The sequence below is a fragment of the Balaenoptera ricei genome, chromosome 17 (genome assembly GCF_028023285.1).
Source record: "Balaenoptera ricei isolate mBalRic1 chromosome 17, mBalRic1.hap2, whole genome shotgun sequence".
Taxonomy (NCBI): Eukaryota; Metazoa; Chordata; class Mammalia; order Artiodactyla; family Balaenopteridae; genus Balaenoptera; species Balaenoptera ricei.
This window is the reverse complement of record NC_082655.1, coordinates 37,514,915-37,532,865: the sequence shown is the minus strand read 5'-3', so window position 1 is coordinate 37,532,865 and position 17,951 is coordinate 37,514,915. Positions and strand designations below refer to the sequence as shown.

Sequence of the window (17,951 nt, the reverse complement as noted above, 5' to 3'; positions counted from 1 at the left end):
GTTTTAATTTTTGTAGTCATTATTCTTTTAGTGTACTTTCCTCCTGTTTCCATCTCTGTTTCCTTCTGAACCTGCTACAGATGTCTTGAAGTTTCCTTTTATCATTGTCCTGGAAATTCCCTTTTCTCTTATATTGGATCCCCTGTTTCTTGGATCACATATATTATTCTTTCCTGATTTATTCCTCTTTTTGGTAGAGCACAGTTCTGTAGCTGTCTTTCTAGCAAAGGAAGTAAACTTCTTTCAGATATGGCATGTTTGAGTGAATCTTTATTCTGCCTTCATATGTGAAGGTAGTTTGGGTGTATATGTAGATTTGTAGGTTGGGAATGATTTTTCTACAGACTTTAAAAAGCATTGCTTTGTTGTCTTCTTGTTTCCAGTGTTGCTGTTGAGAAGTTTGATGCCATTCTAATTGTATGTAGTATGTTTATGTATTAACATTTTTCTGTTTTTATGCATCTGTTTCTTTTCTATCTCAGAAACTTTTAGGAGCTTCTCTCTTTACCCCTGATATTTGTTTTTTCATTTGTTGCACTGGATACGTGGTGCAACCTGTTAATTTGAAACTCATGTACTTCATTTGGGGAGACCTTGTTGAATTATTTCTTTGATTATTTTCTCCGTTTTGTTTTAATAGTTCTTCCTAGAACTTTTGGTTTTCAGATATTTGATTGTTTATGCTGATCCTTTCATTTATTGGTCATTTGGCCCATTTTCAGTCTCTTTGGATTTTTTGTTTTAATTTATGTGGTAGATTTCCTCACCTTTATTTTCTTATTATATTAATTTAAGGAGAATTAACATCATGTTTTTAATTCCTAATGGCTATTTTTTGTTCTTTGAAAAGTTCAGCTAAACATGCTGTTCTTGTTCTAGTGTCTTCTGTACTCCCTCCAAGGATAGCAGCAGCAGCAGCAGCAGTAGTAGTAGTAGTAGTAAGTATAATACAATAATGTAATTATTATTACCTAAGTTTTCTGTTCCCAGCATTGTCTTTTTACCCCAAGTTCCTTTTCTCTGTTTGTTGTTTATCTCTCCTTTTCATGTTAGTGATTTATACCTAGTTTCTGATGAGCCCTCATATTGTAGAATAAAATACTAAATAACTAATTGGGAACTTGTATGTGAGGTTGGAGCTTATTGAATGGCTGGTGTTATTGTAGGGGAATTGCACACTTACTCATTTTTGTTGTTGTTGTTTGGGGATAATCAGTTATCAGTATCTCTGGTTCCTTTTTCGTGGACTGGCCAGTTTTCAAAGATAGAAAACCTTCCATTTCTTTCCTGCAGGTTGTAACTCTGGCATTCAGTGTCCTTAGAGAGTAAAAGAAAAGGAGATTTCATTATTTAGTACATCTATTTTATATATATTTTTAGACAATCTCCCATTTTTAGCATGCAACCTTTTCCTTGGTATTATTCCTTAGTTCAAAGTCCTTCTGGTTCAACCTCTCCAGCGTGAACCCTTCAGTCTTTTGCCAGGATGAGTGTGGGGTAGTTGTGTGGCTTCACCAATTAAAACAAAGGATGTGTGGTTATTAGATAGACTTTCAGTCACTGCTCATCTTTTTAGCCTTATCTGCATTCCTGCCCTCTGAACTGCCTGGCTTCTTTAATTCTTATCTTTCCAGGGCTTATTGCAGATCAACTTGCTTCTTAGTTTAATAACCCACGGGCACTTTTCTCTAAGTCATCTTGTTGTTACTTGTTCATCAGCATCCATCTTCTGAAATTTTGATGACAGTTCTTGCCTCTTTGAAAGTTGCACATATAGTGCTTATCTTTTCATTTTCATTTCTTTGTTGGTTTAGGCCCGTAAAAATAAGGAGGAAACAGAGGTAAACTTACATATGGCTTGACTCCTTAATCTTTTACTTCCACACAGATATACAGGTCATTCTCATTATTTCATCTTCTGATTTATAGATGATAATTATAAGAGTGATCGTAAGTTGATTACTGAACACGGGGGGGGGTTAACGTGTCTGTGAGGCCAGGAGAATTATGTTGGGCAAGAAAGGCGGTGTAAAAAGAATCTGAGCTAAGGGTGCACCACAGGACTAAGAATGTGTGTTCAGAGTTAATATTTTTCAGAAAAATACTCTAAGGAGAAAAAGTAACAGTGCATTATTTTATATTAAATTGTATTACAAAAATTCACTATTATTTTTAGATTATTCCATTGAAAGTGTATACCATGTAAAGTTGTATTTCAATTGCAGTGCCTTAGGGAGTCCCTCTTCCCTTCCTCTAGTAGAATATGACAGCAATATTTGAGTAAATCCACATGAGAGTGCTTTGTAATACTTTGTAAAGTCATTATTTCAAATGTAAGGTATTGTCACTGTCTTTGTGATTTTCCTATTGACTCATGTCAGCTGACTGTACATCTTATCAAAATTTTGCACCTCTTCCCTAAATTAAGTTCTGTAAAAAGTTCAGCAGATTTCTCAGAGTTAAATACCTTGAACAATAACTGCAGTATTTTGGCCTCCACATGGAACAATAATAGTGTCTTGCCTTAAGCCACATAACTACTAGATATGTAATGCTACCTATATCTGAAGGCTTGCTTTTTCAGTTTCAGAGCTTTTGGTCTTTTTGTTTCACCATACTGCATTCCTAACAGGAGATTTCCTTTCACAGTTTCAGGAAGCTGCATTCATGTAGACAGAAAAAAGTGTGAATGGTGCCCTGAGTTGTGCAATGCCAAGACTCTGCTCCTTCCTACCTCCCTAGTGCTTATGTTTGGGGTGTTTTACAAATTTTGGTTTGATGGTAGAGTGGAAAGAAACCAAGTTTATTTTTAAATTATTTTTTATTAATACTTTTTCTTCTTTAGAGTAATTTTAGGTTCACAGCAAAGCTGAGAGGAAGGTATGAGGTTTTCCATATACTTTCTGCCTCCTTCTTGGTCTGCACAGCCTCTCCCAGTATCGACATCCCCTACCAGAGTGGCACATTTGTTAATGATTGATGGACCTACATTGACACATCATAATCACCCAAAGTCCATAATTTACATTACTGAGGTTATTTTTTACTAGCAGTTTTTCTCCATTGTTGAAGTCTATCAAAAGATGACTATAATTATCTTTTAAAAAATGTGAGCTTGAACCATTAAAAACAAATTGCTTTTTGAAAAAGTTTTCTTAAGGAGAAAGTATGCACGATGTTTTAGTTACTAAAACAAGTTTAAACATATCTGAGAGGGACTTCCCTGGCAGTCTAGTGGCTAAGACTCCTCACTCCCAATGCAGGGGGCCCGAGTTTGATCCCTAGTCAGGGAACTAGATCCTGCATGCCACAACTAAGACCCAACGCAGCCAAGTAAACAAATAAATAAATATTTTTTAAAAAATCTGAGAAATGTAATGATCATAAAAAGTGAAATAATTTCTTGATAGTATTAGTCTAAACTAAGATGCTTTATATATGTATAAGTGATTCTTATCAGAAGAGGTTTCTGGCAACTTCTTCTGATAAGAGTCTTATATACGGCATGCATTAGATATTAACAAAGACGTATCATTTGAGATTCAAGGTAGAGTCCTAAACTTGGTGTAAACTGTAAAAGAAGCAGCTTATAAAATAATTTTTTAAAAAGCCATTTTTGTCTATTCATATTTTTTTATTTTTGCATCTACCAGAACTAATTCAATCTTTTGGTTCTTAACACCATCAGTAACCCTTGAGAGAATCTTTGATTAGCTCTTGTCTGCTCATCACTATCTAGATTCTTTAAGTTTTTAAAAAAAATTGGCATAGAATGAGAGTCTGACTCTGGGGGCTTGAGAGTTAGAGGGGAGGGTATTATTCCATTTTGTATCCCTCTCATCACTTAACATAATGATTGGAGCAGCGTAAATTATCCACTGATTATAACTTCTGCATCCACAGTAGATGTTAAATATGCAGGGTAGCTCAGCTTCTTTTCTTATGAAGAGAAAAGTGAACCACGCCTGCCCACTTTCTGACTTGAGCCTGGGCAAAATCCTTATTTCTCTAAACCTTGGTTTTCCTGAATGTAAAGTGGAATAGTAATAGCTACCTTTTTTTTTTTCTTTTGAGATGAATAAAAATAACAAACTGGGCATAGTGCATGGCACTTAGTCATTGAATGTTAGGTGCTATAACCAGTAGTACTGCTACTACTGTTATTACTACTATGCTATGTTTATTTCGTATTGTTGGCATCATTTAACTTTCTGAAATACTGCTTCTTAAGTTTTTTGAGTCATAGATTTTGAGAATTTGATAAAAACTGATAAAATCATAGAAAAATGTATAAATACACAGCATTTAGACTCCTACTTTGAGGATAATAGGTACCACTGCAAATGGAAATAACACAGGTGGTGAATATTGGGGAAGAGCAACCAATTGATATATGTTTATATAACAGTCAAATAGGAATTAGTAAATTTATAGGTCCTTCTGAAGTAAAGATTACTATGTGAGAAGGTATTTCTCAAGATGATGTCCTTTAACCACTGGCAAACCATGTAGTGTGTTAGTTAAACTGCAGGTTCCTGGGCCACATCTCAGGAAGACTCTTGGAGGACTATGGGGCTTCTTGAATGCACCACAGTTTGAGATCAAAGATTTTAGAGTAATGTTTAATATATCTGTCATAAAAAGTTCATGATTTTCTTAATTATTCATACTTAGTTCTCCTTAAAGGAGTTTCAAATATGAAGGATAATATATATTTGATTGGAATGTGGAATGGGGAAAAGAAGGCCACTCTTCATGAATATAGGTGAAATGAGTGGTGAAGTTTTCTGTGATAGGATCAAATTGTGTTAAACACCTCAGCTCTTTCTCTCTGCTGTAGGACTGAGCAAAAATTACTTAATTCCTCTAAGCCGTTATAGCCCAGTTTGTAAAAATGAGGATAACAATAACATCTTTATCACAGCCCTGTTGTGAGGATTGAATGAGATGTGTGTATAACACATAGTAAGTCCTCCAGTAAATGTTAGTTGATTAGAGTTCATCATCATTATCATTATTTTAGTGGTTTGCAGTAATGTTAGTGTAATGTTCTTAAGGTTTCTCTGCCTTTTTAATTCTCACCTACCCTTCAGGGCCAAAATGAGTCTCTCCTTTTTGAATTAAGTTTTCCCTACCATTTATGTCATGGTATTTGTTCCCTTCTGTGCTTTTATGTTCTTCAGCAAGTAGCATATAGTAGAGATGTTAATATCCACTTTTTTTGTTAATTGATGTAGAATCCCTTTGGTTTCTTTTAGCTACACATGGGATGCCAATTTTGCTTATAAGCTATTGTATTTTAACTTAGGAGCTGTTCTGAGCTATCTTGTTTCTCTCTCTTCACCCCACCTGACCAAGATATTTTGAGGAGGCTGTTTACTCAGGAAGTTTCGTGCTTAAATTACATGTCTCTGCCTAAATGAAACTCATTTTATAAGTTAAATTTGTATCAAATTGAAAATCTTACTCTATATTCTAAAACCAAATATGATTTTTTAGTCTCCTGATTTTTAAACAAATATTTGTTTCAAATTTGCATAAGTATAGTTATGCGGGTTCAGTCCATTTATTTTAAAATTGCATCTTTTTAACTCCTAAACACTAAACTGTGAAGCCTAACACAAATACTGTAAGGACATCTGAGGTAGATAATTAAAGTGTAATTAAGTCTAAATGCCTTGGTGAAGGAGTATAAAAATTATTTAAATTCAATCGGCTAGTACATTTGCAGTTTTCTTTTATTAGGTGTGAAATCTAAGAATCCCCTGCCAACTCTTGAGGGCTCAATCCAGAATGTTGAATTGAAGTACTGCAGCACATCATTGGTCAAATGTGCCTCTGGGACCATGGGATCAATAAAAATTTGTGCCAAAGCCCCAGGTATGTGCAGCTGGACCGTGTAAAACTTTATTGCCTGTGTAGGAGAATTGGCCGTGCGTTTTACAAGGAGCGTTACTGAAACAAGAATTTACTCATTGTTCCTATGAATCAGAGGTTTTAAATTTTTTTATTTTTACTTGAAAAAAGTTGTTAATTGTGCCAGGATGATACTTCTTGGCATTAATAGGTTAATTTTTATTTAAGGAAAAAAATCTTTGCATAGTTTTAAGAATGGTTATGAGGGAGGAAAAATTAAAGGAAAGTTTATTCTTACACTTTTGGGGGGTAATAGGAGGTATAGATGTATATGACACTTAAAAATTAAATTAAAATGTTGTTAGTATAATGAAATTAAACAGAAAACCCAGCTGGTTTTCAACTGAATGTTGTAATTGATTTCGCCTTCCTTCCAATATTTTATTTCATAATATTTTCCTTAAACTGTTTGTTATTTAACTTTTTCCAGTGTGGATTAAATGTCTAGATAAGATTAAATAGGTACAGATTCCATTGAATATTTAGAATACAGTGTGTTCATGTTGTTTTATAAGCTTTTCTGAACATGTTCTACATTCATTAGCTAAATATTAAAACAACCTTTTAAGAGTTAAAAGTGCTTTTAATTTTATCAGTCATACTCTTTAGAGTATAACTAAATATTCTGCTAGAATTACCAAGTATAAACTGAAATTTTATATTATGATGTTAGTATACTTTAAGATCAAACATCTTCAGGGTACTCCTATGTTTTATTTGATAAGAGTTTCTTTTTCATAAATATTTCTGTTCAGGTGAGAGTGGAAAAGAGAAGTTAATTCCATTGCTTCAGGGTCCTTCTGACACTAAAGACCTTCATAGCAGCAAGTGGCTCAATGAGAGTAGAAAGCCAGAATCTCTCTTAGCTCCAGATTTAATAGCCTTCACAGTCCTAGTTCCACAGTATATGGACTACTGCCACAGTTCCGGTAAGTACATCATTATTCACTTATTTGCATTTTCCTTTCCAGCAAGACTTTTAAAATTGGACTTTTTTTCTTTCCTTCTCTCCTTTCCTTAACTTCCTCCCTCCCTCCTTCCCTCCCTCCCTCCATTTCTTTCTTCCTCTCTTTTTCATTTGTGTCCATTGGGATACACTCTGCAGTTATGCTCTTTGAAAATTCAAATGAAGTATTTTGTATCATTTTTGATAAATGATGTGTTTACAAACAGTAATGATTTTATTCTATTTTATTGAGATAATTCAGTTGTATGTATAACAGTTAATCTCAGATTCAACTACTACTACTACTAAACCCAACTGAGTTTTAAAATATATCATGTAATACATAGAAAGGAGTAAAAGAAATTTAAAACATTGCAAAGAGAAAATATTTTTCTTGGGATAGTAGCACTTTGTGACCCATAGTTTGCCATGTTAAAGTTAGGTGTTTGGGCCTCCTGTGCTTGTACGAAAAGGAAAAGATATTGATGTTGTAATAAAGGAAAAAACTCAGAAGTCAAGCTCTTATTTCTTAGAGTTAAATTTTTTTCTAGAAGCACTTAGCCTAGAATCTGTTTCATTTTATTCACACCATAATAACAGATCCACACCTCTCATGTTGAGAGGAGATACTGGAACTATCAATGAAGACTGGGGATAAAAAGGTATAGTAAGTAGAGCCTGATGTCAGCCATGAGTTCAGTTAGTCAGTATGTAGTTGGTAAAGCCAAGACAATGATGCTAGAAATAATAATAGCTGCCTAAGAGTAGAGCTCAATTAACATTATATAACAAGAACTGTAGCTTGTAGAAAATATGTTAAGCATGACTGCACTAAGTTCAAAGTAGAAACCATGAAAAGATTTGTAATTAACTAACTACACAGAGACTATATGGAGGTGACTATTCGAAGCAGTGCACATATGCAGGGATGCAAAACCATTTGAAAGCAGCATTTGTTATAGTAGCATTTGCAGCTGAATGGCATCCACACTAGAAACTAGAAATTAGTGTTTGAAAGGTGAGTCTGAGAACCCCTGAGTCAGCTTGCCTTTAAAGACAATACTCCTCAAAAAGACATTTTCAACTTGATGAGGATGGGTGTGGTTTCCTAAGGAAAAAATTGTGAGGATGAGGCCAATACCCAAGTAAGACTGTGCCTATGGGTAGAAGATTTTACCAGTCCTTTAAAGTAGGGGTTGGTAAACATTTTACTAAAGGCCAGATAACTAACCTTTTAGGCTTTGTGGGCCATATGGGCTCTGTCTCAGCTGTTCAGTTCTGCTATTAGAGCACACAAAAATAATCATACCCAATATGTAAATGAATGAGTGTGACTGTGTTCCAGTAAAACTTTATTCACAAAGCAGGAGGTGGGCGAGATTTAGCCTATGTGGTTTGCCTACCCCGGTTTTAGGGAGAAGGGATTGGTGGTTAAATAAACATCGTGCTTTTTGATTTTCCCCCCTAATTTATTTATTTTCTGTCTCTTTTTTTGTTTTTGACTGAGTTGGGTCATAGTTGTGGCACGTGGGCTTCTCTCTAGTTGGCGGCGCGGGGGGCTTCTTCTAGTTGTGGTGTGCTGGCTCCAGGGCACATGGGCTTCTCTCACTCGTTGAGGCGCGCGAGCTCAGCTGTTGTGGTGCGTGGGCTTACTTGCCCCGTAGCATGTGGGATCTTAGTTCCTTGACCAGGTATCGAACCTGACTCACCTGCATTGGAAGGCAGAGTCTTTACCACTGGACCACCAGGGAAGTCCCAACATCATGCTTTTTTTAATGCCTATTTAATTATATTCTTTAAATATGCTGTTTGAGAAACTCCGTTATATAATTATCCAAATAGTAGTTTTCAGTAGGTTTTGTTTTCAAATCATAAGATCATTAAAATGTTATTAGAATGACCAGACCATCTGGTTAGAATTTTGATACCTAAGAAGGGACTAAGCTTATTAGAATCTACTGCATATTCTTAAATTGGACAGGGATTCTTCATTTTTTGTTTTGTCGTATACACAATTAGAATGAACTGAGTCAAGCATGTTTAAATAATAATCTGATCTTTCTCGTAACAATATTCGTATTATTCTTTGTAATTTAAATGTATATCTAGGGTCTCAAATATATATTTGCATTTTGAACCTTTATAGTATGGGTCTAAAAGTAAACTACTATAAAAAAATTATACCTACGATATTTCTAGGAAAAAGTTTTTTTCTTACTGTTAAGGAAATTCACCTAATCTTCAACTTTAGTGTTACGTTTATTGATATGCTTATGGATTTGCATGTAAAATTTTAATGTGATCATGCATTTGGTGCTTTGAAAATATTCCTTTGGGTGTGTTTTAATCCTAAAATGTAATGTGTTTTTACTTAAACTACATTCACGTACTTTATTTAGGGTATTTTTAAATTTAAATTTTCCATCCATCTTGGGAATTGCCACCCACATTCATGGCTTAGGTATTTATGATATGGTTATGAGAGAGCGCATAAGTATTATTTTTCAAAGCCAGTTTTAAAGTAATATTGACTAATCTTATGTTCCTGTAATAAGATTTAAAATTGGAGGTGTGTGTGTGTCTGTGTGTCTATATATGACTGATGGTATGAACAAATTATAAATAAATTTTAAATGAAGAAATAATTTATTAACAATCCTTTAAGTTTTTACTGAAATATCACGCTTTCAGCAAGTTGTTTCCTGGTCACTGTATATAAAAGATTTTTTCTCTCTTGTTTGCATATATGTGCATACACACACATACACACACACACACACACAGAGACACATTTTATTTACCCACTATTCTAAAGTTTTTCTTAGTACTTATCACACTCTGCCATACTATATATGTTACTGATTTGTTGGGTTTTATTTTTCCCTGCTATTAGAATTTAATGCTTCATTATGGCTGGAATTTTTGTCTTTTTTGGTCACTGCTGTGTTCCTAGTGTCTAGAACAATATCCCACATATAGTAGGAGGTCAACAAATATTTAGTGAATGTACGAGCAAGTAAGTGATGATTACATTTGCTTTTCTTTGGTTTTTGAGGCTGGAGCACCTAAGGGAAATGGCATAGAACATGAGTCTTTATTGATGTTTGCTTTAAAAAAAAAAAAAGATGCTGGGTAGTTGAACTCTTCTAGATGAACAATGAAAGGAAAGCACAATTAATCCCTGCTGTCTTTTTTAGAGACAGCCCATCCAGATGAGGTTGTTAATGAGCTTTTCCCATTTGTTTATAGAACTTGAATGAGAGGTTTTGGAATATGGAGTAGTAAGTGATTGGCTAACTGATTTGAGGCAAATTGTGTATTTTAGAGGAGTTTGGTGATCATTATAATTGGCTTCTGATTATCATGGCATGATGTGTGGAAGACAACTGCCTTTGTGCATATGCTCCCAAATTGAAGGGGGATATTAAAAGCGGGGACCAGAAAATGTTGCGGATATTATATTAGGAAGTGAGTTTTGAGAGAAGCTCAATTAGGATAAAGAGGCAGAGTTTTCTGACTCTGACTTCAGAATGTGAGGGAATGGACAGCTTTATTAATGAGAATTAAGTATTAATTGACTGAAAGAAATATTAGCAGTATTAGTAAAACTTGTTATAAAAACAGTATTTTACAATTTAAAAATCACTTTCATATAAATTGTTTTATTTGTTTATAAAACAAGACTGTTCAGCACAGCAAATGTTATTTTGTCTTACAGAGGAGGAAATAGAGGCTCAGAACAAGTCAGACTTTGAACTTGAATCTGGGGCTTCTAACTGTATAACATTTTCCCACTGTCTTAGGCTATTTATCATTTTGTCTTTTATTCTTAGGATCCATATTGCTAAACATTGTACCACCCAGCCTTGCACATTCTTAACTTTGAGGATCTCTTTCTTTACTTCGTATTAAGCACTGTCAAAAGAGCCACACTTCCATGATGTCACAGCGTTGTTTTGTCTTTGAAGTCTTAGCAACTCCCTTTGCACATTTCCCTCCTCCCCCTTGATCACTTTCTCTGCTTGACTGGCTCTGATTACAGTGAAGGAGCTGAAGGCTCCTATGGGAGTCCAGTGTGCCAGCCCACGTTCTGCATTCATGGTTACTATTCACAGGAACCGTTTAGTGACACTTCTGTTTCTTATGTTCGTATAGATAAATAGAGAAACTAGGTACTTCTTTGGCTCCTTCAGAGGTAGAAGCACTTGGTGACTATAATTGATGTATGTAAAATATTTTAAAATAGGTTCTAAACATTTTTCTTCCCTTCTCTTTTAAATATAAACTTTAGCTCTTTTTCATATGCTATATTTTGCCTATGATTTATAGCAGGTTCTGCTTGTTAAAAAGTTCTTAGTATTTGTTAACCCTGTTATTAATGTATAAATAAACTTTAGGGTGTCTGCTATTTACGAATATAAAATGATCACAAAATACTATCAACTTAGAACAAAGGAACTTACAGGCCATCCATTTCAATTTCTAAGTCAGTGTTAGGAGTCCTTTTGATATGCCCCCCTCTTTCTGTGTGTTTCAGATCTCTTGGCCTTCTTTCAGTTTCTCAGTTGTGATTATGCTTTTGCATATGCCTTTTTTTTTCTGTCTGGGATTCTTAAAACTATCCTTACCCCTTCACCTTATACCTGTTGACTTCAGCTTAGTGTTGAGATCTTAGCTCAACTACTATATCTTCAAGAAAGCCCTGATGCTGCCTTTCCCCTACCCCCCACCACCCAATTTGATTAAGTATCTCTGTTACATTCATTTTCATAGCTCACTCTACGTTTCTTTCATAACACTTAATGACAGTATATATTTATGTAGTTGTGTGATTTGAATGCTGTCTGTCTTCACCATTTGACAGTGAGTTCTGTGAGGACAGAGTTTGTCACTGGTTGCTTATCATTTTATCTCCAGCGCCTAAAATTTCCTGACACGTATGGAACGCTTGAGAAATCATTTGTTGAATGAGTGAATAAATGGACATTTATGACAGATAGTGAAGGATATGAATGTATTTGACAGATAAATAGTAAGTCCTTAATACATGTTAACCATCTTCCCTCTTCTCTCCCTATGTTTCTTCCTCCTCTTCCTTCCCCTTATATATGTATCTACCATTGGAGAGAATATCTAACAGTATCTTTCTTTGTTAGGTTCAATTACTATTAGGTCCTCTGTTGAACTGTAACTTCCATTTCTTAGTCTCATAAGTGACATGAAATAATATATCAGCCCTAAATATACCTGACAAAACTTATTATCTTATGTTTCATTGGCATTTTTGTATGACTGTACCTTTTCTGTTGAAACCTTAGTCTTTCTTGGCCTTCAGGTATTAAAAGATAACATCTGATGTCTTTTGCATTTTTGTATATCTTGTGAATGGAGACACCAACTGCTCTTTATTCTAGACTATCTTTTAAAGGATATTTGTATAGTGAACAGTATTTGGGAGATAGATCTAGTGTCCCTCTGGAGCCAATGGAAGGCATGCTTACTGCCCATTATAAAAGATTTGGTTCCTCAACTCAGGGTTCATTTCTTCTTTTTTTTTAAATTGAAGTATAATTGATTTACAATGTTGGGTTAGTTTCAGGTGCAGGATTCATTTCTTAGAGTGCATTCCACTGCATGTGCAGGCATCCATCTGGATATGTCTTTGTGGAACTTGGGGACAAAGGGAACTGATACAAATACATATGTTGATACTCATGCTGCTTGCTGTGCCATGAGTAATAAAGTCCTTTGTCTGACTCAGGAGTCTCCTGTCTTCTACATCAGCGGTCCCCAACCTTTTTAGCACCAGGGACCGGTTTCATGGAAGACAGTTTTTCCAGTGCGGGGCGGGCGATGGTTTTGGGATGATTCAAGCGCATTACATTTATTGTGCACTTTATTTCTGTTATTATTACATTGTAATATATAATGAAATAATTATACAACTCACCATAGTGCAGAATCAGTGGGAACCCTGAGCTTGTTTTCACTTGCCACTCACTGATAGGGTTTTGATATGAGTCTGCAAGCAATTGATTTATTATGGTCTCTGTGCAGTCAAACCTCTCTGCTAATGATAATCTGTATTTGCAGTCACTCCCGAGCGCTAGCATCACCGCCTCAGCTCCACCTCAGATCATCAGGCATTAGATTCTCACAAGCAGCACTCAACCTAGATTCCTCACATGCGCAGTTCACAGTAAGGTTTGCACTCCTATGAGAATCTAATGCCACCGCTGATCTGACAGGAGGTGGAGCTCAGGCAGTACTGTGAACGATGGGGAGCGGCTGTAAATACAGATGAAGCTTTGCTGGCTCACCTGCCGCTCACCTCCTGCTGTGTGGCTCGGTTCCTAACACGCCACGGACCGGTACCAGTCCATGGCCCAGGGGTTGGGGACCCTTGTTCTACATCATTCATTATAGGGTAAAAGCTTAGGATCACAATCCTTGACACTACAACAATGTAGTTTCTTGGTTCTCCTTGCTGAACCATATTCATTTCCCCCCTCAAGTACATTTCTTTCCTTTGTGCCTTAAATATAGGTTGTTCCTGATATTATGTCACCAGCCCTCTTCTATTTGGATGATTTCATCAACACCGTGTGTGTGTGTGTGTGTGTGTGTGTGTGTGTGTGTGTGTTTAGCAACCAACCATCTGAGTATATCTCTTTGTCCATTTATTTTCTTTTGAGATCCAAACTCCAAATTTTAGCCACCTCTTGACCATTGCCCTGTGGATATTTTACTGTGGCCTAACATGTTTAAAACGAAACTCAGTGTAATCTCCCCCACCCCATTTTATACTCCATCATTCAATTTCAGTTAATGGCACTACTTGCCTCTTAATGCTGCAAATTCTAGCACTAGCTTAATTGCTCCTTCTTTCTCCCCTGCATATGGTAGATGTTCCACAAAAGCTTTTTTTTTTTTGGAAAAAACCTGAATAGTCCAGGCTAAACATAATAAATTTATTTTAGTTGCTTCCCGTATGATTTGCCTTCAGAGTCGTTGCCGTACTTCCACTACATGTTTGAAAATGTCTCTTTTAAAATTTAACACGAGGGCTTCCCTGGTGGCGCAGTGGTTAAGAATCTGCCTAACAATGCACGGGACATGGGTTCGAGCCCTGGTCCTGGAAGATCCCACATGCCGCAGAGCAACTAAGCCTGTGTGCCACAACTACTGAGCCTGCGCTCTAGAGCCCGCGAGCTACAACTACTGAGTCTGTGTGCCACAACTACTGAAGCCCCCGTGCCTAGCGCCCGTTGCTCCGCAACAAGAGAAGCCACCACAGTGAGAAGCCTGCGCACCGCATTGAAGAGTAGCTAGCCCCTGCTCACTGCAACTAGAGAAAGCCTGCGCACAGCAACGAAGACCCGAGGCAGCCAAAAATAAATAAATAATAAATTAAAAAATAAATAAAATTTAACACAATCCTCCACATAGCACAAAGTAGAGAGTGTATTTCCCAGGTATATATAATGAACTTCTATTTAGTTACTATTTGTCTTAGCTTATGTGCTACTGGAAATTAAAGTTCTTTTCCACATAAACTACTGTTAAGATAGTTTTCTGTATTTTATAATCTAAATAAATGTATTAATTTACATGAAGAATGTCACACTTCTTTGAAATTTCATCTAATTGATTTTGGTTCACCATTATTAAAGATGATAATCTCTTAAAGTATCTGGCTGTAGTCACTTGTGTAAGTAAGATGATCATGCTGTATTTGTTTTTGACATATAAAACTCAAAACAACTATTTCTTCCTAACACTAGAAAAATAGAATTAAATGATTATGAGGATATTTAAAAATAATTTAAAACAACTATTCCTCTTAAAATGTCGTTTAAATATAATACAGTTTAAGCTGATCTTTCTATTCCCTGGTATAATCAGTTGCAGAAATAAATATAAGGTTTTAACTTTACTGGGTTGCCATATATTAAAAGTTATTTTATATTTTACCCATCAAATATGTACAACTTTTGATCATTGTTATTGGGAAGGAAAGTCACAATTATAATTCTGTTCTCTGGAAACTCATGTTTAAATTGGGAAGGTAATTTTCCTTCTGGATTAAAATATATCAGCAAACACACACACTCTTATTTGACCATTCGTAGTTGGTTGGTTAGGATATGAATTGTTAAGGAGTTTTAAAAATGGAGACGGTATTTTAGATTGTAAATTTTAATTTATGGGGAATGGTTTTTTGTTCCAGAAAATTCTCCTCATAATGTAGAATTAAGTGAATTGCCTTGAAGTTATGTTTTTAGTATTTTTGACAGGGCACATGAGTAAGAATGCTTATATATTGTAGCAATTAAAGACAATTCACATTTGTGGTTTGGGCATAAATGTGTAAAAATTATACCCATCTATCTTATTACATTTCCTCTCTCTTCCCTGAGGACTTTACTATGTAGTTTATCTGTAATTGTTGCCAGTTTTCTATCATGTTCCCACTGGGCTTCTGGTGCAAAAAATCTTATCCTCTTGATGACAGAGCTTGCCTGAATGATTTCATGCTCCTAGCATTTTTATTCACGGGAATTAGGGGCAAAATGTAACTACAGCTGAACAGAGCTTCTATTTTTGTAATTTTGGAGTTTAGGCTCTGTTATTGGAACTAAATGAAGAGATGCAGGTGTTCTCCAGTCCAACCCCTTTGGGAGTTTTGATGGTAGATGCTTGAAAAGAAAATGCATGTGTTTCCAGAGTCAAACAGCAGCTGTGAGACAAGGATTTATGTTTTTCTCAGAACTTTGGGATTTCAAAATGTTACATTTAATCACAAGCACAGAAAGGGGAGCAAATGTTAAAGATGTTACACATAAAAGTAAGTTTACTGATTTCTTTACCATATGAACTATTTGTGGGAATATAGGAGCACAGTGATTTTTAATCATAATATAAACAATTTCTGAAGGATTATGATAGTTACCAGAACATAGCCTTTTGAGAATGCTGCATTTGTAGCACAGAGAATTTTTTATCCTACTAAAATTTTTTTTTTCCGTTTAGACAGATACACACACATACACAGTGAAAGGTTTGGTAAAATATTTGCCAAATGCATTTTGATTATAACTTTTTGGGCAAAAGTTTAAATCATAAATGTCTTGTATTAATGCAGCCTGATGTTTTTAAGTATAAAAAAATATAAATTTCTATCTAGCACAGTAATTAAGGGAATTTACACACATATAAAACATATATGTTTAAATGTATTAAAGCAGATATGTATTTAAAACATGTTTTCTTTTTCAAATCATGAAGTTTGTCTTATGGTTGATTCTCAAATTCATCTTTACTTAAGTAAAGGAAAACCCTCCCGTATTTCTTTGCCATTCTCAAATTTTTATTGCTCTATTTTTTTAGTAAAATTATTCATTTATTCATTCATTCAACAAGTATTTTTTGCAAGTTTTCTGTCTATGTAAATAAAATGATGCATCAAAGTCTCTACTGTAAAGAAATTTATAATATATTGAGGAGATAGGCATAGAAACACCAAGACTGAATGAATGAATAAATGAATGAATGAATTATTAAAAAAAGCTTATATTTTGACTGCAACTTTATCCATTGTAAACTATATTATTTTGAACAAGTTAACCTCTGAGTATTGGTTTCTCATCTGTAAAATGAGTATATTCTTACCTGATTGTTAGGATTGTTGTGTAGGTTAAACACTCTACCTTCAAGTCCATTGTAATTGTGAAATGTAATGCACACTTTAAGTATTAATTATTCTGTCCAAAATAGGACCCTATGTTAATCATTTTTTTCATTAAAGGCTTGTGGTTTTTCTCGAGTCCTTTTCTTTCCTACCGTGTTCTCTACACGTCAGCTGATCCCTATCCACTTTAAATTTTCCTTCACGTTAACTCTATAAACTTGTGGGTGTGCGGGTCTGAAGCTAGGAGTAAATCCTTTACCTAGTCGCAGAATCCTACCTTCTTCCAGATTGAAATGTCTCCTGGATGGCATGATGCTAGGAGTCAGAAACAGTTTCAATAGCAACGGGAAATTGCTTTGCTTGCTTCTTTGAAAGGTCCCAGATTCTGGAAGGAAGCCAGTGAGAGAAATCTCTTGAGCCTTATGGGTGACCAGTTGTTTTCCTTATTTATAGCACAAGGTAAAAAATTTTGCATTTTTTACTGCTTGTATAGTAAAAGGAAACTGGTATTCAAACTAAGTAAGTGGTATCTTCCTTTGTAAATAGTAAATTATTATATAAGAAGTATTTCAGGTGGTAATGGGCTTCAAGTGAACTTCAACATAAAATGTATAATGTTTTGTGTGTTTTCATATGGATCAAAAAGCTACCATTATTACTTCAGTTTATTTTTATATTTTAGATAATGATGTCTTCAAAGTGCGTTTTTATTTTTGCATTTTCTGTTTAGATTTTGAAGTTGGCTGTATAGTAGCTGTCATATTGGTCAAATGAGAAGTAGAAGCCTTAGTGAACCATTAGGAGTTGATTCACAAAACAGGAGTGAAATTCACATCAGTCTTTGCTACCTGCCTCCTCCCCTAATTGTTTCATCCCTTCTAGAAGAAACTTGATTCCACAGATAGCTTTTGCATCCTTTCTAGTCAGTATAGTATTCACAGGAATCATCCTTGTGCAGTTATTTTGTTTTGTAAATAAATGATGAAAGTCAGTTGTCCATTAATGTGTAAGAATTTAAAAACTTTTCTGAGAACGTTTTGTTTGTTTTAGTTTCACCTTCCTCTGACTTCTGTCCTTACTCCTCCTCCTCTTCCTCCCTCTTCTCTCTCCTCCCTTCCTAATTAATTACCCTCTTCCAAGCAGCACCATGGCACTTTGACCATATCACAGGGCAAACAGTCATAACTGTTTATAGGATTCTTTCCCCATGAAACTGGTCAGGGTCATGACAAGTACATGATAAGTATTTGGTAAGTACAGGCTGGTCCTAATGAAATGATTTTTGCCATTTGGGTATAACCCTATTGTCTACAGGCCCAAATCATTTTATTTCTAAGTTGATCTGTGAGGGGAAAATGTAGTCTGGCTTCAGCCTGTTAAAGAATAATTAAAAAGAAA

At 35.2% G+C, this 17,951-nt stretch overlaps 1 protein-coding gene across 11 annotated transcripts in view; it reads left to right on the top strand.

The window, feature by feature from the left end:
* Nucleotides 1–17,951, top strand: part of VPS13B (vacuolar protein sorting 13 homolog B) — a 766,991-nt gene that overhangs the window by 223,481 nt on the left and 525,559 nt on the right. For all 11 annotated transcript variants that reach the window (XM_059902238.1, XM_059902239.1, XM_059902241.1 and 8 more), the window contains exons 18-19: nucleotides 5,746–5,880; nucleotides 6,672–6,845. In XM_059902238.1, coding sequence (XP_059758221.1) covers nucleotides 5,746–5,880; nucleotides 6,672–6,845 — 309 coding nt within the window. The remainder of the gene's footprint in view (nucleotides 1–5,745; nucleotides 5,881–6,671; nucleotides 6,846–17,951) is intronic.